This window comes from Ictidomys tridecemlineatus, chromosome 6, assembly GCF_052094955.1.
Source record: "Ictidomys tridecemlineatus isolate mIctTri1 chromosome 6, mIctTri1.hap1, whole genome shotgun sequence".
Classification (NCBI taxonomy): domain Eukaryota; kingdom Metazoa; phylum Chordata; class Mammalia; order Rodentia; family Sciuridae; genus Ictidomys; species Ictidomys tridecemlineatus.
In genome coordinates, this window is record NC_135482.1 from 49,607,766 (window position 1) to 49,634,779 (window position 27,014).

Consider the following 27,014-nt stretch of genomic DNA (forward strand, 5'->3'; position numbering starts at 1 on the left):
CACTTCCTCAGGCACAGCAGAGCCTTGGTGTTATCCCCAATTGCCTGGTTTTTCAGTAACTGAACACCCGCCTCCCATTTTTAAAACCGTCGCCAAAATGTGAAAATCATCACGACTCCCAGGGATCAGGTATAGCTATCATCCAGGACCTAGGGAACTCTTCTAGGTACTGCTGGGTTATCAGGAAGACAAATCTCCACACCTGTTGGGTGTCGCTCAAGTGCAGAAAGAAAGTCCTCAAACCAGCCGAGTGCCTGCGATCAACACCACTGGACAGTCAAGACTCAAGTGTTAACTGGAAGGGATTCAGAGAAGACTGTGTTTGGAAAACGAGGGAGGAGAGAGTGAAGAGAGAATAGAGAGGGAATATACTGTCGGAGAGGGAGAGAGGGTAGAATCTGTGCCTTCAGTTAGCAAAGGGTAAAAAGCCCATTTCTCGGCTCATCCCACTCCCCCACCCCCATGCCTCTCTGACCAGAAGAGGGGACGCGTGACGTCCCAGGGGTCCCTTTGAGTGTGCTTCTCCTTGGGCGTCTGGACCACCCGCGCCTTGGTGAGCTCTCCGCCAGGCGCTCCGCAGCGTTAACGCAGACTCCAGGGTCCCCCGCCGCCCCGCCCCCCGCCCCCCGCGGCCCGCAGCGCCCCCCGGCGGCGACAGGCTCGACCTCGCAGACCCCACTCCTGGCTTGTGCCTCGCTCTGGCCAGCCCTTTCTGCTCTTCCTCTTCCACCGTATTTGACCCTCAGACTGTTGGCGTGGCCGGGCGTGCTGGCATCTCCGGCTCTGCCAGCCTTGCGTCTCTGCCTTCTCCTCTCGGCTCGCGCCCCCTCCTCCTGTGCGGCTCGCGCCCGCTCATCCCCTCCTTTCCCCTCCCTTCTCATCGCCTCCTTCCCAGGCTTACTCTCACCGGAGCCCGGAGGCTCCACGTCTAGCAGCTCCGGGTGAGGGCTGAAGCCGAGCTAAGAACTTAAGGACCGCAGGTCGGGTAGGTGCTGCAGGAGTTTCGCCACCCGCGAGGAGGTCCGAAGCAGCATGACCCGGAGAAGCGCCTTCCCTGCCTCTGCGCTGCGGCTCTGGAGCATCCTCCCGTGCCTGCTGGTGCTGAGGGCGGAGGCCGGGCAGCCGCGGGAGGAGAGCCTATACCTGTGGATCGATGCGCACCAGGCAAGAGTGCTCATAGGTAAGGGCCCCTTCCCTGCCCCGTGTCCCCACTCTCTCCAAGAAAGGAGGAATACCTGCACTTAATATGTTTAAAACTTAATGTCCAAGGGCTATCGCTACCCACCGCCCCCACCTCCGTTCCATTTTTTTTTCCCATCTGAATGCTAATACTTTTCTCTCAAGAAACCAAGGTTGAGCAAGTGATCTGATCATGCAGCTGGTAGTTACAGTCCTACGTTTTTAGGTGCGTCCAGAGTTTGTATCAATTAACTCCATGTCCATTTCCCCCGCCCTGAAAACATGTGTCTGTTCCCATCATCCTTAAGCACGTATAGAGGAAAAGTAATCTCAGTAGGGTTTTGGGGTACCAAAGTCAGGTGCTTTGTGGCAAGAAGTGACCCGTAGTAATTCTTTGGTTTTCTTTTTGTATGAAACTTCTGATTTGTATTCTTTCAAGTCCACCTAGTTTGATAGTTTTTGCTTATTATTTTAAAAAACAGGATTTGAAGAAGATATCCTGATTGTTTCCGAGGGGAAAATGGCCCCCTTTACACATGATTTCAGAAAAGCACAACAGAGAATGCCAGCTATTCCTGTCAATATCCATTCCATGAATTTTACCTGGCAAGCTGCAGGGCAGGTACGTTCTGATAACCAGAAAGTGTGGGAGAAAAAAAATGCCCTTTAATATTTCTACTACCTGATGGTAAATAGGAATGATATTATAAAGTGTGTAGTATGGTACATTTCACTTTAAAGAGTATTTTCTCATTTGGTCGCCAAAATAGATGATTCCCATTTATTTAAATATTTTAAGTTGTCACATAAATTGGAGATTCTCAAAATAAAGGGACAAGCATTGCCTCCGAGCTTACTATTTTGCTACCACACGTTGTCTTTAGACTGCTAGAAATATAAAGACCTCAAATACTAGCATCACTATGTCTCTCTGTCCATTGTCATTAAAATTTAACATAATATATAAAACACTCATTTTTTCTTAGCATGTGCTGATCATTTGGACATTGTTTATACTTTACAGAAAAACTGAAGGTCTACATAAGTATTTTTGACACAGTGCATGTTAAAAAGCTGATGTGCTAAATGTTTTTCACTGGAATGTGAATGCTTTATATTTCTGGTAGGAGTTCATAGACTGAAAAGGTGTCAGTTACATAAGAATGTTATAAAACACTTCAGCCTATTGATTTTTAAAGTTGCTATTTAAATACTTTCCTGTGGAAAAAAAACTGCAGTCTGTTTTTATGAAGCATTCCTTTTATTCCTTAGCACCTGAGTTTTGTCTTTTGTGTGTTACTTTTTATACATTTTTCAGTATAATTCAAATGGCCTCTTATTTTGGAAAGAAAGGGAGAATAAAAATGCTATGGGAGTTTAATTTCTGTAGTACAATTGGAGAATATACTCTAGAGGACAAATGGCAAGTAATAAATTCTTTTGCTCATTAGTTGGTAAAATGTGCCTACTATGAAAATCATTGTAGTTATAATTAAAATCACATTTTAGGTCTTTTTATTCTAGAATTACTGGAGTGGCTATTTTCAAGAAGAATAGGATTGAAAGAACATTTTATAAAAAGTAACTATTTTAAATTGAAAAACCACTTTGGTTTTCTCTAATTGCCTGTTATAGTATGGGCATGATCATTTTAGCTTTTTTCCTTCGAGTTTGTCCTCTCTTTTAAATAAATTCTTCTAAAATAGATCAAATCTAGACTGTTCAATGCTTTCATTGCTATGTGGTTAAAAAATAATAATGATGCTTTGGATCCACTGACATTCATAACAGGAAGATCATGTATTCTAGTACTCCATTGTGCAGATAAATTCACTGAGGCTTCTATTGTTCTACAGGGATAATGTTCCTTTTCTCCCTGAAATTCCTTCTTTAGAGATACTCTTTGGGCAATTAATTTTGTAATATTGTGAAATTAATAATAAATCAAGGAATGATCTTTCATTATCTTCTTTTCTTTTTATCTGAATCTGTTTACTTATGGTTGACCACTTGACAGATGGGCTTAGTATTAATTCTATGTTTTAAAGAAAGACATTTGACCTGTATCTTTATGAAATTTTCTGAACCATTAGAAGGTATCTTGAACTGCACCCCATTAGCTGAAGAAGTTTGGTAACTACAGGAGAGGCGAACAATGCCAGGAGCTCTCTCCTTTCTTCCTTCCTTCCTTCCTTCCTTTCTTCTTCTTCCTTTTGCATATGAGTTGGTCTTCTGAAGAATGGAATTGGAGGCAAAGGCTTCAATTCCATGTTCAATTCCCCTATTGCTTTATAGCAGTCCATGTTAGCAAATATGGGCATATTGTTGAATATAAAATGGATTGGCTTATTAAACAGCCTCAGGAATATGTCTTGTGGAGGATTAGGGAAATAGTGAAACTGGCATAAAGATGAACCTTCTATCATTTCCCCCTCCTGCTTAGGTCTTGATCATCCAGATGCATTATCTAATTTGGCAGGACAATGTTAGCACCTCAATTAAGTTACTGTGCTCTCTACATTCATTATGCTCTGGGAAAGGTTACCTCAGGTAACTACCTGAAATCTGGTGTCTCTTTTCTTTATAGGTGTGTGAGGGGATGATCTACACAATGTCGAATAACAACATGTTTAAAATATTATTTAAATATGATTAATTTTATTCACTAAAGTTGTGTGATTCCAGAACTTTGAGTTTTCGAATGCAAGGACATTTTGAAGATGGGAAAAATAATGACTTCAATACCAATTAAATAGTTTGAAAGGCATCTATGGCTAAAGCCAAACCACATCAAAACATTTACATGGAAAATGAAAAGTTCTTTCCATTACATAGTTACTTGATCCAAATAATATCAAACACTTAGGTGTTTCAGTAATACATAAACAAAACACATACCTGATTAATGAAATTTTAAACTTTATAGTTAAGTGTTTTAGCAACATGAACAAAGTTAAAGTAACTTTAGGATGGAAGACCTAGTAGAGGCAATAAAGTGTAACCTACTTCCTATAAATTATTAGTGTGGTAAACAAAAGTGTTCTTGGAGCTATATAAAATACATTGCATGGTCTACTTTAGACAGATGCAAATAAAAATTATAGTGAGGTTCCTTTCCCCACATCAAGTTGGTCCATTCTTTTAAAAGTTTGTGGGGTGTTTTGTTTTGATTTTGGTATTTGGAGAGTTTGTCCATACTTATATGTTGCTGATGTTTTGATGTTTGTGTTAGCTTTTTTTTGCAGGGCAAATCGAACTGAATGGCAAAAGGCTTGACATGAATCCTTTGAATGGGAAATTTTACTTCCATAATTCATTCTCAGTAAATAGTCATAAACATGGTCCAGAAATGTTTCTTATCTTTATTTATTTTTATTTTTATTTTTTTAAAAATTTTTTTAGTTGTAGTTGGACACAATACCTTTATTTTATTTATTTTTATGTGGTGCTTAGGATCGAACTCAGTGCCTTGCACGTGCTAGGCGAGTGCTCTACCGCTGAGCCATAACCCCAGCCCTCTTTCTTTTTACTTTTTAAAATATTTTTTAAGTTTTAGATGGACACAATACCTTTATTTATTTATTTTTACGTCGTTCTGAGGATTGAACCCACTGCCTCATTTGTGTGAGGCAAGCATTCTACCACTGAGCCACAACCCCAGCCCCCTTATCTTTCTTTTTATACAAGTAAAAGCATGGACATAACCTAGAGGTCCAGAAATAGTAGCAGAACAAAATGAGGCAATAATAAGTATATTCTAAACCTCCTTTTGAGGCCATGGGAAAGATTTTCATGACTAATTAAGAAGTCTGCAACATAGCATCTTCTGTTTTATTCCATTGTGAAATAGGTTGGTAGAGACAGGAAAAAACCATCTGATCCTCCAAAGTGTAAACATGGATTACATCTGCATCTATTATGTTTTTGTTCTTCCACAATGAGCATTCATTGATGTATAATATTAAAAAAATTACATTAAGATATGTAAAAATCATGTGTTTAGAATTGTATGATGTTCTAAATTATAAATATTTCATTCATGTTTATTATCTGGCATCATTTTCCCACTACACCTCACTCAACAAAATGATAAAAACAATTGGTTGCTGGGTGTAATCTATCTCTGGATATCAAAGAACTCATTCACGTGCATCTGATTCTCACCAATTGTTTCTTCTTTCTTTCTTTCTTTTTTTTTTTTTGAGGTCTCCCCAAACTCTTTTTTATAATACTTTCCTGCCTGAAATCATCCTACCTGATCCCTCTCTCTTTCCCTAAAATTCTTGTTTTCCTGGCCTCCATTTTATCTCCTATATAAAATACTCATTTTCTGGTATGCCTCTTTTCCAGGCTTTTAGTTGAGAGAAGATTTTCCACTGAAGAGGCCACAGCTTAAAGGACTTTCAGTCATTAAGGGGAAATTTTCTTTATTATTGCATGTAACTTTTTAATAGTTAATATTTTTCGATGAGGCATACTTTTTTTTCCCCCTAAATTTGAGACAGGCAGCGGCCATGAGCAACCATTTTGGTTCTCTAAATTTGGTACTAATTAAACATTTTATTTGGAAAATAACACTTCCTAAACCCAATGGTTTTTGAGTAAAAATTTAATGAGAGGTTTTGTTAGAAAAATCTGAATTCTAACATTAGGACAACACTACTGATTTCCATATGAACCAGTTTGGTGTAAGGCCAAAAGGTTTATTTATATAGCTCTTATAAATAGATCTTCATTTATAAAGATCATACAGACTTGATCTTAATAACTGTAATATGTTCTATTATCTGCAAAAAACATGCTAAGATACTGTGAATCTGGTACCAAGTTAATAAGGCATCTCTTTTGATGTTGCCCTTTTTTAACAGTGGTGATGGATTTATGCTGAGCCATCTGTACTAGGTTTCTAATCTCCTTGTGACCAAAGGCCTGGATTTCTGAGATGGATGGCAAAGGTTGGGGTGAAATTGGTAACTGTGGAATAGGAATTCTCTGGGCAAAGATAACCAACGAATATTAACTTCAAATCCAACACTTGGATTACTAAGCAGGCTCTAGCCATCTGTACTACCAGGTTGAGATCTTAGAGCAAACTTTTGTCATGTATAGTGTATAGAATTCCTACAACCACTAGAAGTCAGTGGTGTAGCTTTGTTATTATCGGTTTCAAGATGTTTAAAAACAAGACTTTAATGTGTTGCTATGGCTATAGGAGAGGAAGAGGGAAATTTAGCTGCCTTGGCAATGAGTGTATTGTAGAAGAATTGACTTTATTGAATTAAACTGCAGTAATATGCTCCTTTGTTTTTCTGGATGACCACCAAAAGTAGAAAATATTAAATACATTGAAGATGTAGTGTATCAAGTGAAACATTTTCTAACGTGTAAAGCTAATTATAAATTAATCCATGACCTTCACTAGCTCCCTTTCAATTAGAAAAAAAATCTTGAATTACAGAAAACTGCCAGAAATGATAACAATAAAAATAAAACATCAAGTATAAAGAACATTTGAGAACTTTGCCTGGATAGTGGTTCCTTTGTGAATGATAATAGTCAGTACCTCCCCAGTGTAGCAGGAAAATGAGAAAAGTACCATTGGCTAAAAAGGAAATAAAAAACAGGCCATTTTTTGACAACTGACTCACTTTTTTTTTTTTTTGCAATTTTTAAAAAACAGAATTGCTTTATTGACATGTTGTGTAGTGTCAACTAGATTATCCAATCTCATCATCAAAATACCCCTACAGTCCCAGATAGTTTGTTTTTTCAATATGGCATTTGATATAATGGCCCTATTAAATTTTGGCTACAGGGGCTGGGGATGTGGCTCAAGTGGTGGCGCGCTTGCCTGGCATGCATGCGGCCCGGGTTCGAGCCTCAGCACCACACACAAACAAAGATGTTGTGTCCGCTGATAACTAAAAAATAAATATTAAAATTCCCCCCCCCCCCCTCTCTCTCTCCTCACTCTCTCTTTAAAAAAAAAATTGACTACAGTTTGTCTTCTTTTGCTTCCCATTGGACTGGTTGAGTTCAGGGGACCTGTATTTAAAATGTTCTTTCCTTCCTTTCTCCTTTGACACAAATCAAGAGTAACAATTCAGGGTGAATTTTAATTCAAGTACTTCCTCTCTATCTTCAAAGGAACTGCCAAATACCCTTTCCAATCTGAAGTTGTGGTAATACTGAGTTCTATTATTTAAAGCCCTGAATAGGTACTGTCCACATTTTTTTCCTAATGAAGTTATGATTGTTTGGATAGTTATAGCCCAAGTGGTTTCATACCTTTGCCCTCTTGGGGTTTGCCATCATACCTCAGTGTGGTTTCATGCCACCAAATAAAGGACATACCTTGTGTCTGACCCCTGGTCATGGTTTCTGAGTGGGAATGTGAATATGTTTACATGCTGTGGGCATGATTTTTTAAAGGAGGGACTCATGTCAAAAGGATAGCTTTAAACTTTTCATGTTTTGATTCTGCTCTACTGTGGTATTTTTCATTGTGGTGTTGTGGACATGCCACTAGGGATCAAAGAGTAATTCTGCAGAGAGCCCATTTCATTTAGCAAAGCAGGCATGTGCCAGCCATCTGTTCTATTTGCTGATAGAAAACAGCGGTTAGTTTCTCAAACTTTTGCCAGAAAAAAAAAAAAAAAGGTTTTATTGCTTAGAGGAGATGAGTTACAAGGCACCTTGTAAGCCACATCTGGTTCTATAGCGATTTACATGGCATAAATGTAAACTTTGTTATGTCTTCCTTCCATGGTGGTGTAAAAGTGTGTAAACAAACCCACTAGTGTCCTCTCTGCTTATTCCTGACTTTAAATTACTCACACAAATAAAAGTCTTTAAAATGGTTGTGGTGAAGCAGAAAGGCATGATATCCAATAAGGCATTTTGTTTTGGATTATACTCATTTAGCTTAACTGTCCTTGGTAAATAAAATGGACATTTTGAGGGAACAATTTGCGGGGGGGGGGGGAGGCGTTAAGAGTTTAGTGAAAATGTCCTTCACTCTGTTGCTGGAGCTCTGGAGGAGGTTGTGAGATCAGGGCTTCTTTTGCTGTAATAATCCAGCCAACTGGCTATAGTTACATGGGAGTGACTTGGTTCCATTCCCATGGACCCTGGTAGATGGGAGTTGTTCTCCCATGCGGCGATTCTGACTCAAGTCCTCCATCAACAAACATGGAGCAAGACACAGAGCATACAAAAAGGAATAAACCCAGCGCTGCCCAGAGGATGCTCACAGCCTAGGAAACAAATACTCATCACACTCACCCAAATGAGGTTGGAAAGTGCAGGACTAACTGAGAGCACAAAGAAAGCCACTCTTTCTCCTCCTGAGGGAGGATGGGTGCCAGGGGTGCTTCAGTGAGCTCTCTGAACAGGTTATGTTCAAATCAATTCTGGAAGGATGAGTTAGATCAGCCAGGGAAGAAACCACCTCCCACAGAGAGGGCTCGGGATGTCCAGATACATGGTCTAGGTGATGATGAAAGGCCTTGAATCTCAACTGACAAGAAATGGGAACCCAAGGAAGGGGAGATCAGGGTCAAACCATGGAGGAAGGGTCTGGAGGCAGAGAAGTGGAAGTAGAAGCAACTCAGCAGGGGTTATTTCTTCTCTGCAGTGATTGGACTCAACTCCTTGCAGGCTTATCCTAGGGATGTGTTGAGTTGATCCTTGATTATGTGTTGGGTGGACAGTGGCTTCTTCTTTTTTTTTTTTTTAAAGAGAGAGATGAGAGAAAGAGAGAGAGAGAATTTTAATATTTATTTATTTATTTTAGTTTCCGGTGGACACAACATCTTTGTTTGTATGTGGTGCTGAGGATCGAACCCTGGTCACACACTTGCCAGGCGAGCGCGCTACCGCTTGAGCCACATCCCCAGCCCTGGACAGTGGCTTCTCCACAGCCTTCATTTAGCTCTTTTTCTTACTAAGCTTTTGGAAGGGTTTATGATGATTTTCTTCCCTCCTCTCCCTCCTCCTCCTCCTTTTTCTCCTCCTCCTCCTCCTTCTTCCTCTCTCTGTCTCTCTCTGATTAGAATATGACACTATAAAACATAGCTTTCTCTGAGTATGTGGAACAAAAAAAATCAATCTAATTTTCTAATGAAGTCTAGAATTTGAATGTAACATAAAAGGGAGCTTAAAGAAGGAAAAACAGTATGTTTTTTTTTTTTTTTTAAAAACCCATTTACTTAACTTCTCTTTTCAATTCCCACACTACTTTTTGAAGAACTGAGGAAAGTACAATAGAAGTATGGAAATTCAGCTTAACAGGTTCTCCTTCAGTTTAAAAAATGAGAAGTTGAACATTGGCCCTGGATTTATGTGAAATAAGCCTGCTTTTTTTTTTCAAGTATTTGATTTTCTTTTAAAATTTATTAATATTTAAAATCCCGAAGTCCCAGGACAATTGCTGTTCTTCTGTGTTTTTTTAGCTAGGCACATGGATGTTTATCCTTCTGAGCTACACATTTATCTTCTTCTGAGATTTTATGGATAAATGTGATGAAAAAATCTTGGAAATTGTCAGGCATCCTTAAAAACCCATTCACCTGAATAAAATCTCACAGGGCAGCTGTGTGTTAAGGGCCTGGGACAAAGGGACACTTTAGAGGGTAAGTGTTTCAGTTAGCAACATGAGAACAGTCTTGCATTGCCACTCTTGGCCAGAACTTAGATCTTGCCCTGGAATTAAAACGTGATTAAGAACCATTCTTTGCCCTTAAGAAAATTAGCAGCTAATTGGAAAGACAGAAATATAAACATATTATCTTAATAATTTTGGGGGTGTGATATTATGGAAGCCCTGAGGTATTCCCAGGCTAGTGTGAGAACACAGGCAAGTATCTCCTGAGCTGAGTCTGACTGTTGAGCTGGCCAAGCAACAATGGGGAGGACAGGATGGCCTTTAGGGAAAGGAAACAGCACAGAGACCAGATGTCTGATTGTCTGGGTCACTGGTATTTGGTGTGTTTTAAAAGGGTGGTACAGCATCAGAAGTGGAGAGGTAGGCAGCACAACTAGGTCCCAGAGGGTACTGTTCACCATGCAAAAGCCTGTGGGACTTGTTCCATTGATAATGGTAGGTCAGTCACTGAAAAGTGTAAAGTGGAGGATGGCAAAGTCAGAATTATGTCCTCAGATCATCCTTCTGGCAAGTAGAGGAGATCTCAACGAAAAGGAGAGAAATCTGGGATCACAAACGAAGAGGAGGGAAATAGGAGCAATTTTTAGGAGATAGAATCTGAAAGTCTTGGTGCTAGGAATAGGGAGTGACTCATTTCCTCTGCTTTGCCTCACTCCGTGGTGGCCCTGTTAGCCTTTTTTTCTCCTCTACCTCTGCTGTACGTAAGGATAAGAAACTGCTTGATTATCTTTGGTTTTGTTTGACTCTCCCATTCTATGTCAGCTCCTATAAGCAAGTACTCTGTCCTGTTCACCATATATCTCCATGTGCTGGACAGCTCCTGGCACCTAGGAGGCAGTTGATAACTCTTGGCCTAATGCATAACTAAACGGGGCAGGTCCCATTATTATTCCTGTTGGACAGATAAGGCAACTGAGGCACTGAGGAGTGAAGACCGCGCTGCTGGTAAGTGGTGAAGCTCGGATCAAACCTAGGCAGTTGGGATCCAGAGCCGTTGTTCTAAGTGCTCCAGGAACACAGAGAAAGAAGCAGCTAATTTTGGCTGGGGCCGTAAAGGGAGGCTTCCCTCGGGGGTATCTGTGACATTGGAACTGGGACTTGAAGGATGTTCATGAATTGTTTCATCAGCTGAGATGGGAGGAAGGCATGAGGAGAAGGACTGGCAGAGGCAGAGAGAGCAGTTGTGGAAGTGCTTTGTGGGAGAGGTCAGTGGTGCCTGGGGCGGGGGCTGGGCATGTAGAAGGGAAAACACTGGAAGCTGGATAAGGGGGAGATAAGGACTTGAGGGGCTGGACATGTGGTGAAGTCCAGATGAAAAACCGCTAGAGCTTGTGGAGAGGTCACTTAACCATTTGAGCACCCAGGCTTTATATGAAATGTGGTTTGGGTTCCTTCTAAATTTTTTCCAAATTCTAAAATACTACAATCCTAGCTCAAAAGAAAACATGTTAAATTATTGGACATTAATGATAATATCTTCATATGAAATGTAAGATCTGTCTCTAGATTTTAAAAATCAAGACCACAAAGATTTATTTCCCCCAAATGGTCTTGTTTGTTGCCAGACTTAAAAGCATTTATACTATGTTAAAAATAATAATGTTCATGTTAAAAATAATGATGTTCAAGATTAACATAGAGCATACTCTGGGCCAGCCAGTCTTTGGAGCACTTCATAGCTCATCTCTCATCAAATCCTCACAACCTTAGGGTCAAGCAAACCAGGACATAAGAAAGTTAAGTGACTTGCACAAGACCACACAGCTAAGAATACGTTTGCATACATCTTTGTACTTCAGAGATCTTCCTCAGATCTGCTATGATAACTTTTTTTTCCCAATCTTTTTTTTTGCATTACAATTCTTAATACACCATTATTCAACAATTTATCATATATCTGATTATATATAAGGTATGTTGACATCAAATTCACATCTTCATACATGTATTTTTAAAATATCTTTATTTTGTTTATTTATTTCTATGTGCTGCTGGGGATCGAACCCAGTGCCTCACATGTGCGAGGCAAGCGCTCTGCCACTGAGGCACAACCCCGGCCCCCCATACATATATTTTGTATAGCTTTTGGGATATCTTCTCACTCAAAAAAATAATAATAATTCTGAGAATATTTATCAATGCCTACTATGCCATCGTTCATAAAAATACAAATTTTAATTGAAGTTAACTGCCTCCAAGAGATTATCAGCTAGGGAAGAAGAATGCTTATTAAGCATCAATAAGGCTATTATAATAATTGGGATAAGTTCCCAAGGCCAACACAGACCAGGTTTTACATTGCACATGAGGATCTAGCCAAAGGATAGGTGGGAGCCAAAAGCCAACCCACATTTCACTTCTCTGGTCTTTATACCCTGGCACAGAGGGGCTGCTTTTACTTAATTTGTAAAGAGGCTTCATATGGACTAGCTGTGGCTCTCACAAATGCCCTAAGGAGTGGGCTGGGGTTGTGGCTCAAGCGGTAGCATGCTCGCCTGGCATGCGTGCGGCCCGGGTTTGATCCTCAGCACCACATACAAACAAAGATGTTGTGTCTGCCGAAAACTAAAAATAAATAAATAAACATTAAAATTCTCTCTCTCTCTTGCTCTCTCTCTTTAAAAATAATGTCCTAAGGAAAGTGCTGTGAGAGCATAAATCCAGAGGATTTTGCCATTGTTCAGGTACATTGCACTTGCTTGGATGCTAGAGAAGATATTGGAGGTAACATCTGAGCGTTATCTCAAAAGATACAGTATAGAGATACATTCTACCTCAGCAGAATGGGGCTGAGGTAGGCATTCTAGCTGGCTGTACCCAGTAACCCATAGGGAGGTTTGCAGAATGAGAGTCATTGGTGTCACTGGAGAATGACAATTATTGAAAATGGTTAGAGTTTATGGAACAGGAACTGAGGAATATGGACCTAAAAAGTAAGCTTAGGAAAGATGACAATAGCTTCAGTAAGCCATAGTTGAATTTGTCTCATAGACAGTGGGGAACCATTGAAAGTTTAAAAGAAAGTAAGAATGTTGTGTGTGTGTGTGTGGGGGGCTAACTTCTGTGGCTGATGGAGGTGGATGATGAGATGTCTGACTGAGGACTAGAAGCCAATTAGGAAGTTATTTGAGGGACCACAAAAAGGTAAGATGGGCCTGAACTAAGGAAGGCAATGGAGAGGATGGGAGGGAGGGAGGACGGTGCAATTGACAAGGCTTATTGGATATGCACACGGGTGTTAATGGAAATGAGGTAGTTGAGAACAATGTAGATCGTTGCATAGTGGTATCTTAGCTGAGAAAGTAATTATAGGAGCAAGAGCAGAACTGTTTAGGGTGCACTGATAATGAGGTCCATTTGAGATGGTAGAGTCTGATAGGCAGTTTAAAAAAATTTGAGTCTAGACCTAAGACATGAATAGAAAAATATTGATTCTTGTCCTTCCTTCTTTTGACCTCAACCCAAATATTTATTAAGGTCTTATGTAATGCTGAAGTTTATCCGGAACACTAAAAAGACAAATGTAAATTGGATATAAAGCTTGCCCTCAAGGAGATTATTGCCCAAAGTGGAAACAGATATGACCCCCAAATAACTATGATACATGCATTATTTATAATTGCAATATGAACAAGCTACTATGAAGTACTGAGGAAGGAACTGTATTGGAAGAGGAATGTGTACCTGATAGGGGCTTGGTGTCCTTCAGGATGTACCCCAAGGCCCATAACAGTAAGAGATGCACAACTGGAATAACTTTTGCTCTGCTTAACTTCATGGCTTGTGTGTACTTGAGATAATTGAGCCTAAAGAATCCTGCCTTTCACTTGCCATCAGTTTTTTGGAGATGGGTATGACAAATGTCACTGCATCACAGAGCAAATCAACTCTCACACATGACACATCTAAAACCACTCTTGAGGAAACTAGTTTGTAAGAGTTGAAGATAGCTTTGAATAAACTTATACTGTAGGGCTTGGTAGGATGCTTTGGGCTTCCAAGTAGTATTTCAGTATCATTCATGGATGTACCACTGGTGGAATTCACATCTGAAGTAGAATCCATGTGGGATACCTCATACTTAAGGCAATCCCCAGATGAATCCCAGTAGTCTTGCAGAATTATTCTGGTATTTGATTTTTGTGTACTTAGTGAAGCCATTTGATTTCTACCCTTTGAAGGTTGCATTAATATTCCTATTTTAAGTTAGTACTTGATTAAGATTTGAGATTGTATTTATATTGCTGTCACTTACAGCACTAGCCAGCAGATGGCAATGTAAAAGTTACTTCAGGGAATTTTCCACCTTAATGTTTTTTGAAACTTCAGGTGCCATCTGTCTACCAGACCCATATGGGGTATTTTGCTCTTTATGTTACTTGTTTAAATAGACCATTAATATATTCATTCACTGGAAGATAAATTTTCTGAAATCTGTGCCACCAATAACATGAAAACTCATGCCATGTTTGAGAACTCACTGTCAATAAAAGTGTGAATGATTTCATGACCTACTGACTATATATATTTCTTTCTTTTAAACAATTGCTCAAATTCATGTAAGAGTCAAATTTCGGGTTATCTTCCCTCGTTCATTCAATAGATTCCTTGCCTTTTCTGGCTATATATTTAAAAGATGCAGAATAGCAGGGTTTGAAGAGATTGCAGAGCTCATCCAACGCAATGACCCAGCCTTTCTCCAACGTATCCACAAATTATGGTTTCTTCGCTCCTGAATAATCATGTCCAGTGGCTAGAAACTTATGAAGGCAGGGTTTTAAATATATCTTATTGTGTTAACGATAGAGAGTTGCTCTTTGTAAGGAGGCACACTCCTGTCTTCCCAGTGTAACTTGAATATCTGCGTACTCTATCAGTCTATGGGCTCTCATTTGGAGAGTCCCACCTGCATTATCAAGATAGCTGACTTGTTTCCTTCATTTGCTCATGGAGGACCTCTGGTTCATTTACCTCTGTTCATTTCCCAGCCAAGATTAGCTCATTTTGAGTTCTAAGAAAGGCTCCACAGAGGCCATCCTGGACAGAAATACCTTGACCTGTGCTGCTTGCCACAAGTAAGAAGGCTGCTTTTCAGGTCCAAGTGCCATCTGTCCTTGCTCCAGGAGCTATAGTCACCCAGAAGGCCACACTGGACTATATTCTCCATAGGCCATCTCAGGGTTTTATTGCAGCCTGGTATTCTGTGAAGAAATGGGGATGCTGCCCGTTTCCTCAGTCTGGCATTGAACTGTGTCCCTTGGTACCTTAAGACTGTTCCTGCAGCCCATGTTCATATAGATATCAGGCCCCATCTTTAGGGCCAGGCCTTAGATCTTTCAGTACCAGTGCCTCTTCCTTATTTTTACCCATCCCTGATTTTCCAGTCTACTGAATAAGAAACTCCCAATTAGCAGGTCCCCTCTGTCCCATGTATGCCAGAGGATGCTGCAGAAAACCAGAGACAGTGGAACCCCAAGTCCCAACTGAGACTCCCCTGGGATTCCTGCTCATATCTGGAATTCCTCCCCCAACCCACTCCCTGTTGTCTGGACCAGTGCTCATGTTTTAACCCTCCTGTCAGTGGAAACCAGACCATAGGCATTTGAGGACGGCTCTTGTCCCCTTCAAATTGTCTTTTCTGTACACCAAACACCCCCAGTTTCTTCAGCTACTTCATATTTATCAGCTTTGCAGGGTTTTTGTTTGTTTGTTTTTTCTTTTTTCTTTTTTTTTTTTCTTGTACCAGGGATTAAACTCAGGGGCACTTAACCACTGAGCTACATCCTCAGCCCTTTTTTGTATTTTACTTAGAGACAGGGTCTCATTGAGTTTTTAGCACCTTGCTTTTGCTGAGGCTGGCTTTGAACTCAGCAATCTTCTTGCCTTGGCCTCCCGAGCCACTGGGATTACAGGTGTGCACCACAGCACCCAGGTGCTTGGAGCTCTTCATCCTTGACTCCTAGATACTGATCAGAAGTATAAAATTCTCACAGGTGGAAGTTATTGGTACTTTATACTCCAATTGTAAAAGAGCTCATTGCTAGAGTTGGAGATTAAGTCAGGGAATTTTGAATTCATCTGTTAGTCTATACACCTTGTATGATAAATTAAACAAGAAGGGATGGAGCACAAGGAGAAGAAAAAAGAGGAGGAGAAGAGGAGAAATAGCTAACACATGTTTTCTCTTTGTCAGTCATTGTGCTGGTCACTTGTCTTCTTTTTTTTTTCTAGGTTCTTTTTTTTGTCTTTTTATTTTTTTATTGGTTATTCAAAACATTACAAAGATTGCAGAATCACATGGGTTACACATCCACATTTTTACATAATGCCCTATTAGTAACTGTTGTATTCTGCTACCTTTCCTATCCTCTACTATCCCCCTCCCCTCCCCTCCCATCTTCTCTCTCTACCCCACCTACTGTAATTCATTTCTCTCCTTATTTTTTTCCCATTCCCCTCACAACCTCTTATATGTAATTTTGTAAAACAATGAGGGTCTCCTTCCATTTCCATGCAATTGCCCTTTTCTCTCCCTTTCGCTCCCACCTCATGACTCTATTTAATGTTAATCTTTTCCTCCTGCTCTTCCTCCCTGCTTTGTTCTTGGTTGCTCTCATTATATCAAAGAAGACATTTGGCATTTGTTTTTTAGGGATTGGCTAGCTTCACTTAGCATAATCTGCTCTAATGCCATCCATTTCCCTGCAAATTCCATGATTTTATCATTTTTTAGTGCTGCATAGTACTCCATTGTGTATAAATGCCACATTTTTTTTTTTATCCATTCATCTATTGAAGGGCATCAGGGTTGGTTCCACAGTCTAGCTATTGTGAATTGTGCTGCTATGAACATCCATGTGGCAGTATCCCTGTAGTACGCTCTTTTAAGGTCTTCAGGGAATAGTCTGAGAAGGGCAATAGCTGGGTCAAATGGTGGTTCCATTCCCAGCTTTCCCAGGAATCTCCATACTGCTTTCCATATTGGCCGCACCAATTGGCAGTCCCACCAGCAATGTACAAGAGTACCCTTTTCCTCACATCCTCGCCAGCACTTATTGTTGTTTGACTTCATAATGGCTGCCAATCTTACTGGACTGAGATGGTATCTTAGAGTGGTTTTGATTTGCATTTCTCTGACTGCTAAAGATGGTGAGCATTTTTTCATGTACTTGTTGATTGATTGTATGTCCTCCTCTGAGAAGTGTCTGTTCAGGTCTTTGGCCCATTTGTTGATTGGGTTATTTGTTTTCTTATTGTTTAATTTTTTGAGTTCTTTGTATACTCTGGAAATTAGGGCTCTATCTGAAATGTGAGGAGTAAACATTTGTTCCCATGATGTAGGCTCCCTGTTTACCTCTCTTATTGTTTCTCTTGCTGAGAAAAAACTTTTTAGTTTAAGTAAGTCCCATTTGTTGATTCTAGTTATTAACTCTTATGCTATGGGTGTCCTATTAAGGAATTTGGAGCCCGACCCCACAATATGTAGATGGGAGCCAACCTTTTCTTCTATCAGACGCATAGTCTCTGATTTGATATCAAGCTCCTTGATCCATTTTGAGTTAACTTTTGTGCATGGCAAGAGGATTCAGTTTCATTTTGTTGCATATGGATTTCCAGTTTTCCTAGCACCATTTGTTGAAGATGCTATCCTTCCTCCATTGCATGCTTTTAGCCCCTTTATCAAATATAAGATAGTTGTAATTTTGTGGATCGGTCTCTGTATCCTCTATTCTGTACCATTGGTCCACCTGCCTGTTTTGGTACCAGTACCATGCTGTTTTTGTTACTATTGCTCTGTAGTACAGTTTGAAATCTGGTATCGCTACACCTCCTGATTCATACTTCCTGCTTAGAATTGCTTTTGCTATTCTGGGTCTTTTATTTTTCCATATGAATTTCATGATTGCTTTCTCTATTTCTACAAGAAATGTCGTTGGGATTTTGATTGGCATTGCATTGAACCTATAGAGAACTTTTGGTAATATTGCCATTTTGATGATGTTAGTTCTGCCTATCCATGAACAGGGTATATTTTACCATCTTCTAAGATCTTCTTCTATTTCTCTCTTTAGGGTTCTGTAGTTTTCATTGTATAAATCTTTCACCTGTTTTGTTAGGTTGATTCCCAAGTATTTTATTTTTTTTTAGGATATTGTGAATGGTGTGGTTTTCCTCATTTCCAGTTCAGAAGATTTGTTGCTGATATACAGGAATGCCTTTGATTTATGCATGTTGATTTTATATCCTGCCACTTTGCTGAATTCATTTATTAGCTCTAGTAGTCTCTTTGTAGACCCTTTTGGGTCTTCTAGGTATAAAATCATATCATCCGCAAATAGTGATAATTTAAGTTCTTCTTTTCCTATCTTAATGCCTTTAATTTCTTTTGTCTGTCTATTTGCTCTGGCCAGTATTTTGAGAACTATATTGAATAGAAGTAGTGAGAGAGGGCATCCCTGTCTTGTTCCAGATTTTAGAGAGAATGCCTTCAGTTTTTTTCCATTCAGAATGATGCTAGCCTGAGGCTTAGCATAGATAGCTTTTACAATGTTGAGGTAAGTTCCTGTTATCCCTAGTTTTTCTAACGTTTTGAACATAAAAGGATGCTGTACTTTTTTCGAATGCTTTTTCTGCGTCTATCGAGATGATCATATGGTCCTTATCTTTAAGTCTATTGATGTGGTGAATAACGTGAACCAGCCTTGCATCCCAGGGATGAATCCTACTTGATCATGGTACACGATCTTTTTGATATGTTTTTGTATATGATTTGCCAGAATTTTATTGAGGATTTTTGCATCTAAATTCATTAGGGATATTGGTCTGTAGTTTTCTTTCTTTGAGGTGTCTTTATCTGGTTTTGGAATCAGGGTGATATTGGCCTCATAGAATGAATTTGGAAGTTCTCCCTCTTTTTCTATCTCCTGAAATAGATTGTGGAGAATTGGTATTAGTTCTTCTTTAAAGTTCTTGTAAAACTCTGCTGTATATCCATCTGGTCCTGGACTTTTCTTGGTTGGTAGTCTTTTGATGGCTTCTTCTATTTCCTCACTTGATATTGGTTTGTTTAGGTTGTTTATATCATCCTGACTCATCTGGGTAGTTCATATGTCTTAAGGAATTTATCGATGCCTTCACTGTCTTCTATTTTATTAGAGTATAGGGTTTCAAAATAATTTCTAATTATCTTCTATATTTCTGAATTGTCTGTTGTGATGTTGCCTTTTTCATCCCGTAAGCTAGTAATTTGGGTTCTCTCTCTTCTTCTCTTTGTTAGCGTGGCTAGTGATCTATCAATCTTATTTATTTTTTCAAAGAACCAACTTTTAGTTTTGTCAATTTTTTCAATTGTTTCTTTTGTTTTGATTTCATTGATTTCAGCTCTAATTTTAATTATTTCTTGCCTTCTACTGTATTTGCTGCTGATTTGTTCTTCTTTTTCTAAGGCTTCGAGGTGTAGTGTGAGGTCATTTATTTGTTGGCTTTTCTTTGTTTTAAGGAATGAACTCCATGAAATGAATTTTCCTCTTAGTACTGCTTTCATAGTGTTCCAGAGATTTCGATATGTTATGTCTGAGTTTTCATTTATCTCTAAGAATTTTTTAATTTCCTCTTTGATGTCTTCTGTAACCCTTTGTTCATTCAGTAGCATATTGTTTAATCTCCATGTGATGTAGGATTTTTCCTTTCTCATTTTATTATTGATTTCCAATTTCATTCCATTATGATCAGATAAAATGCATGGTAGTATCTCAACTCCTTTATAATTGCTAAGATTTGCCCTGTGACATAATATATGATCTATTTTTGAGAAGGATCCATGTGCTGCTGAGAAGAAAGTGTATCCGCTTGATGTTGGGTGGTATATTCTGTATATATCAATTAGGTCTAATTTATTAATTGTATTATTGAGCTCTATGGTTTCTTTATTCAACTTTTGTTTGGGAGATCTGTCCATTGGTGAGAGAGGTGTGTTAAAATCTCCCATGATTATTGTGTTGTGGTCTATTAGACTCTTGAACTTTAGAAGAGTTTGTTTGATGAATGTAGCTGCACCATTGTTTGAGGCATATATATTAATGATCGTCAAATCTTGTTGGTGTATGGTTCCCTTGAGCAGTATGTAGTGTCCTTGTTTATCCCTTTTGATTAACTTTGTCTTGAAGTCTATTTTATTTGATACAAGTATGGACACCCCTGCTTGCTTCCGGGGTCCGTATGAGTGATATGATTTTTCCCAACTTTTCACCTTCAGTCTGTATATGTCTTTTCCTATCAGATGAGTCTCCTGTAGGCAGCATTTTGTTGGATCTTTTTTTAATCCATTCTACTAGCCTATGTCTTTTGATTGGTGCATTTAAGCCAGTAACATTTAGGGTTACTATTGAGAAATAGTTTGTATTTCCAGCCATATTTGGTTATGTATGATACTTAACATGATTTGTTTTTCCTCTATGCTTAGTTTTTCCTTTACTGTACTACCTCCCACTGTTGGTTTTCATTGTTATTTTTCATTTCCTCTTCCTGTAATGTTTTGCCAAGGATGTTTTGAAGAGCTGGTTTTCTAGCTGCAAATTCTTTTAACTTTTGTTTATCGTGGAAGATTTTTATTTCATCTTCAATCCTGAAGCTTAATTTCGCTGGATACATGATTCTTGGTTGGAACCCATTTCCTTTCAGTGTTTGAAATATGTTGTTCCAGGATCTTCTAGCTTTCAGAGTCTGTGTTGAAAGATCAGCAGTTATCCTGATTGGTTTACCCCTAAATGTAATCTGCTTCCTCTCTCTTGTGGCTTTTAAGATTCTCTCCTTATTCTGTATGTTGGGCATCTTCATTATAATGTGTCTTGGTGTGGATCTCTTATGATTTTGTACATTTGGTGTCCTGTAGGCTTCTAGTATTTGGATTTCTTTTTCATTCTTTAAGTCTGGGAAGTTTTCTAGTAATATTTCATTGAATAGATTGCTCATTCCCTTGGTTTGGACCTCTGTACCCTCTTGTATCCCAATAACTCTTAGGTTTGGTTTCTTGATGTTATCCCATAATTCTTGGATGTTCTGCTCATGATTTCTTAACATTCTCCCTGAGCTGTCTATGTTCTTTTCAAGTTGAAAAACTTTGTCTTCGTTGTCTGAAGTTCTATCTTCTAAGTGTTCTACTCTGCTGGTAATACTCTCATTTGAGTTTTTAATTTGGTTTATTGTTTCCTGCATTTCCAGGATTTCTGTTTGTTTTTTATATCCTCTATCTCCCTATAGAGTTGATCTTTTGCTTCTTGGATTTGTTTATGTAATTCATTGTCAAAGTGATTTTTCATTGTCTGGAATTTGCTGTATAATGTCTTCCTTGAGACTCCAGATCATCTGAAGCATGTATATCCTGAACTCTTTGTCTGACATCCATCAACTACAGATATTACTTCATCTAATGTTGAATTAACCTGTATTGTTTGTGGTCCTTTCTTTCATTGTCTTTTCATACTGCTCATGATTCTTTCTAGCTTTGTGAAACTGTTGTGCTAATGTTTTTCCCCTTATATATTTGTATTGTTCTTGTATAGCTCCAAAATCCCTCTGTTTCGGAGAAAGACAATGTTAACAGATCCCAATATCAACAGTACATTATCTAAGCACAAATTTTCATTATTAATACATTTATAGTTAGATTCTAAGACTATAGATATTGGTTTTAATTATTACTTAAGAATATATTCATTAGTTTCATATCTGGTGGCACATAGAAAACTTAATTTCAGACGAAGGATGTTACACTTAGAGGGAAAGGAGTGAGGGTATGAGGTTAAACTAACTTAGCACCTTTGGAGAACTCTAACCACTAGACTGGTAATTTATGGAAGAATGTATAGACTCAACCTCCTATCTATTTAGATAGTTACCCTATGTATAGATAGCAAAAGTTAGGAGATTGAAAGTGAGATAGAATACGAATTAAAAAAAAGAAAAAAATAACAAGGAAGAAAAGAGAAATAAGAGAAGGAAAAGGGAAGTAAGATAGAAATAAAAAAAGGGGGGAGGTGGGGTATATGCAATTCCTCTATATTATATTACTTTGGTAATTTGGTTGTTCATGCACAGTTCTTGGTTTCACATATGCTGAAGTTGTGGAAGATAGAGAAGAAAAGAGAAAGAAAGAGAAAAAAAAAGTCTCTCAGAACACTGCTTTCCTTGCTTCCAGTAGGTGGCATTGTCTATTCCTAGCTTGAGCCTCTGTATTCAGGGTGGTGGGTATAGCCAGTGTGAAAGGAAATGAGCTTCCACCTGTATCTTCCCTGCTCTAGTCTCTGAGGTAGAAACCAGGTGCCTGTACAGTTGTTGTTTTGCGTTGATAGCTACAACCCCCCAAAGCTTGTGGGAAATATTTTGAGTTATTGAAGCTAAGGGTGGGGGAGTTGGAAACCGGGTACCTGGATCAGCCGCAGAACCGTGCTGGTAGCCACACCCCCTTTGATGGGTTTTAAGGGTTGATGGGCTTCCTCCGGACTAGCCTGGCATCTTCCTCCTCTGGTCTGACTGGGCGACTGGCCTGTCTTCATTATCTAATTTAATTCTCACAACAATCTGATGAGATAAACACTACTAGTTTTCCCATTTTACAAAAATGGTGCCGGGCATGGTGGTGCATGCCTGTAATCCCAGCGACTTGGGAGGCCGAAACAGGAGGATCACAATTTGAGGCCAATCTCAGCAATTTAGCAGGCCCTAAGCAACTTAGTGAGATCCTGACTCAAAAAAAAAAAAAATTAAAAAGGGATGGGGATGTGGTTTAGCATTTAAGCACTCATGGATTCAATCCCTGGTACAAATACTAATTTTAAGAGATACCATTTTATAAAAATGGCAGCTGAGTCACAAAAAGGTCAAGTGACTTGCCTGAGATCACACAACTAGGAGGGAATGAAACTAGGATTTACACTCGGGCAGTCTGACTTGAGAATCCAAGATAAAATTGCAACTTGAAATCTTCAAAATCAAGATTCTTCTGAGCTGTTATCTTTGTTAATTGCATGCATATGATGGGTACCCTGCTTTGTGTTGTGGAACATGATTTTGAATAGAGACTAGAAAAGTTATACTTTTAGAGTTGATTAAAGTATCATGGTTTCAGATTTTCTTGAAGTTGTCATTTTTAGTAGTTCAAAATGATCAAATTTCATGGAATTCAACCTAATAAGAATCGACATTTATTGAGTGTTTACTGTGAGCCAGCAGCTGTGCAAAGTAATTTACATGTATTATTTCATTTAATACTTGGACCAATTCTATGAGCCAAAGTATTGCTATTTTTTTTTTAATCTCATTCAACATATGAGAAGACCAAGGTTCAGACAGATTAAGTAACTTGCCCAAGATCACACCTTAGGCACCTGCAGAGTTTGATCTTGAACCCTGACATTCAGTTGCCAAGGTTGTGTGTATATCATTTCACCTTTATGTTGTACAGGATAGGTCAACCTGTCACTTTTTTAAAAAGCAGCTTTATTAATAGTACTCTAAAAGGCAAATATCACATCATCTAAGTCAAGCTCTAGTTGAGAGGCAGAAGAGAACAAATACAATCTCACTCGACTCCAGATTGACGGATGGTCTTTAATTCCCAAAGTTGGAACATTCAACTTTCCCAGTTTCTTAGATGTCTGCAGGCTTGAGTTTAAAGAATTATTACTGAGTGCTCTGTGTTGTCCAGGGGTTCAGGATGCATTTCCTCATAACTGAGGGAGAGAGAGTAACTTGGTGCTTCTCTCCAGAATTGAGATAAGAGGGTCATTCTATCATTCTGTGAATAGTATTAGACACCTTTCATTTAGGTTGTGCATAATAGTTTAAAACATACTTCCATTTATATTATCTCATTAAGTTCCTAATAAGTGTCTTTAACCACGCATGAATGAAACTTTAGATAGCTAAATGTGAGGAATAATTTGCAGTTAGTAACTTTTAGCCAAAAGTAAAAGACTTCAAACCTCAAATAATTGTGCATTTTCTATAATACACAAAAGATATATGTGTTTGTGGTTTTAGAACTGCTTTTGCCTTTCAGTAAGAAAAAATAAGAGCCCTTTTCAGCTGAAAATATAAGTGGATTTCCATTCCATTCCATAGCAAGCACAGAACTAATCATCCTTCATCTGTTTTTATACTTGATGTTTCAGATATTCTTTGCCATCAATTTCTTGAGAAATTCTCTATACCCAAGACTTTTCTAGAATGGGATTTACTTGCTAGAAATTTGTCTCTGCAATATAAAGTGCTACAGTTCGGAGAGAAGACTGAATCTCCCCTTCTTTTCTGGGACACAGGACCAGAACCAGGACAGGGCACGTGAAAGCACTCAGGGTGCCGGTGTGGGTCTAGGGGATGAGTGTCTCTGTAAACTTACACCCTGGAGGCCCAGCTTGTTCCCTGTCCACTTGACTGAGCCATCAGATACCCAGAAATTTGGTCAAACGTTGTGGTGGGTATGTCTGGGAGGGTTTTTCTAGATGAGATTAACATTTAAATCAGTAGTCTGGGTAAAGCAGATTTACCTGCCTAATGTGGGTGGGCCTTATTCAATCAGGGGATGGCCTTAAGAGAACAAAAAGACTGACTGTTCTGTGAATGGAGAAAACTCCTTTGCTTGATTGCCTTCAGATGTCTTTTCTTCCTGAGTCTCTAATCAGCTGGCACTCAGTCTGGAACTATAGTATGGGCTCTTTGGGGACACCAGCCCGCCAACTGTAGATCTTGGGATTTGTCAGTCACTATAATCATGTGGGCTAATTCCTTACCATCTCTCTGTCTCTCTCAGTATGTCTATAATTCTCTCTGTCTCTCTGTCTAGAGATGTATCTCCTATTAGTTTGGTGTCTCTGGAGAACCCAGACCATACACCAGAGACTAAAGTCAGCAGCCCATGCTAAAACTTGATCAACTTGACCTCTTGGGGCCTCAGTTTCTTCAAGTACTAAAAAAAGACACCATTAATTTACTTTTTACAGTGACAGCAAAATGCAGTTGCTTAATGTGTACAAAGTGCTTGGAACATGGTAGACACTGGAAAAAATAGGGCCTTTTCTTCCCTTTGTATTTATGAGCCATTAGTGTTAGGTGGGAGTCGTAAGGCTAGAGAGAGATGGTCTGCCAGACCCCAAGCAGGGAGGATGCTGGCACAGTGCCCAAATTCCATCATCAGCGAATGGCGCCCACTCTCTGAACTCGAGAGTGTCACACTGAGCTGGCCTCGGGAGATCTGGCTTCCAGCCCAGCTCTCACACCAACTTGCTGGGACCTCAGACAAATATTGCCCTCTATTTCTCATCTGTTTAATAAAGAGGTTTCTTTCAGTTCTATATAATGTCTGTGACTTGTTATTTGTCATTATCGTTTCTGCATTGTTAGTAGTTTTGTGTTTTAATTCAAATCACAGTAAGAAAAGCAGTTTGTCCAATATGATGACTTGTAACAGAAATAAAATGAACTTGGAGCAGAATTAAATATTTTCAAAATACTGTTTTCCTGAATAATGTCACTAAGACCTACTGAACTCTAGGCAGTTTTTGCCTGGTTTTTCTGTTAGTTTGGTTCCAAGCCATTCAATTTGGTTAATATGGAACTTTAGGAGTTGAGGTAGACAGGACTGCTGTGTTACTGATATTTGCCCTTTAAAATTATCCCCAAATGGTAACCACTTTCTAGATATTCAAAATGTTTAATACTGGTTTGGCTCTTTATAAAGAACTGAGAAAACAGTTCTGGGATTTGTCTCTGTTACAGGCTGAGATTTTTACATTGCTAGTTGTCTTTGTAGCAATTATAATTTGCAAAACCCATTACTCAGGAACATAAACTGGACTTCATTAGAGTATGCCATACTTAATTTCCTGGGTAGAACTATTTCTTTTTATGAATCCTAACAGCATTTTATTCAAGTTCATTACTTTTTTCCATCATAAACTAGTACACTTTCTAAAAACGTTTGGAAAATACAGAATAGGAGAAAGAAGAATATATTTAACAGACCTAAGACAATGTTAGCATGTTGGTGTTTTTCCACTTAGTAGTTTTTCTATTGAAGTAACAATACTTTTTTGTTTGTCATTGACTTAAGAACAGTTAGGACAGTTTCCCATGTTTTCTGAAACTTGATTTTTAATAATTACATAATATTCTATGGTATAGGTCAACATTCTCCTATTTAGATTATTTCTAACATTTCACTCCTATAGATAATGCCATGAAGAGCAACTTGATGTACAAATTTTTTTCCATATTAGGATTACTTCCTTAGGACTGAATCCCAGAAGTGGAATTTCTGAGTCAAAACTTTAGACCATTGTACAGGCTTTTGGCACATCCATTATGATTGAATGGCTTGTAGTGGCTACTCGATACTTCCAGCACAATTATGCAAAAATGTCCTTTTTAATATTCTTTTGTGACTTAAAAACATTTTCCAAATGAAGTTTTCTAAGTGGTACTGGTGGCTGTTGATTTGTGCCTGCATTTTTTGTGGATTTCATACTGTAGGGGGCGGTGGGGGATCAGTACATGGTGAGTAATTCTCCCTTTTCATGTGAGACTGTGGAGGACCCTCAAGGTAAGAGACTTTGCATAGGGATATTAATTGTGAACACAGTATTCATCAGCTATGTAGCGCATTAGACACCATACTTCTAGTCTACAAATACAAAATTAGTGGATAATTTTTTAAATTAGATGGGTCATTTCTTTTGAACACAGCAAGAAAACACATTTTTCTACTAAGATTAAATGAATTGGAGTAAACATTTATGAACTTCTCTGTATGTTTCATGTACATATGTAGATACATTTATCCATAATATTTTTAAAAACAGCGATTACAATATTCATTTTGCATATTTACTCTTTAAAATACTTTTATATATTAAGTAGTTTTACTCGGCCACAGGCAAAGGTGTTATTTCCTGTTCTCTTAGGAACAGAGCAATGTGGGATCAGCAGGTAGATCATCTTTAAAATTCAGAGTCATTGTCATTAGTGGCTAGAAGACAGCCCTTTAAAGAGGAAGAATGGTATATGTTACATTTTGTCAAAATAAGGGAAATCTTAGCAAATAAATTCTTATGGGTGTTCGTAAAAGAAGAGACAGGAGCTGGGTGTGCTGGTGCATATCTGTTGTCCCAGTGAC

General features: G+C 38.7%; 1 protein-coding gene across 1 annotated transcript in view; it reads left to right on the forward strand.

Moving 5' to 3' along the window:
* The first annotated feature begins 655 nt into the window (after window positions 1-655).
* Wif1 (Wnt inhibitory factor 1) overlaps window positions 656-27,014 on the forward strand; it is a 70,851-nt gene continuing 44,492 nt past the window's right edge. The window contains exons 1-2 of the mRNA XM_005328698.4: window positions 656-1,180; window positions 1,662-1,801. Of these exons, the coding sequence (XP_005328755.1) occupies window positions 1,033-1,180; window positions 1,662-1,801 (288 nt within the window). The 5' untranslated portion in view covers window positions 656-1,032. The remainder of the gene's footprint in view (window positions 1,181-1,661; window positions 1,802-27,014) is intronic.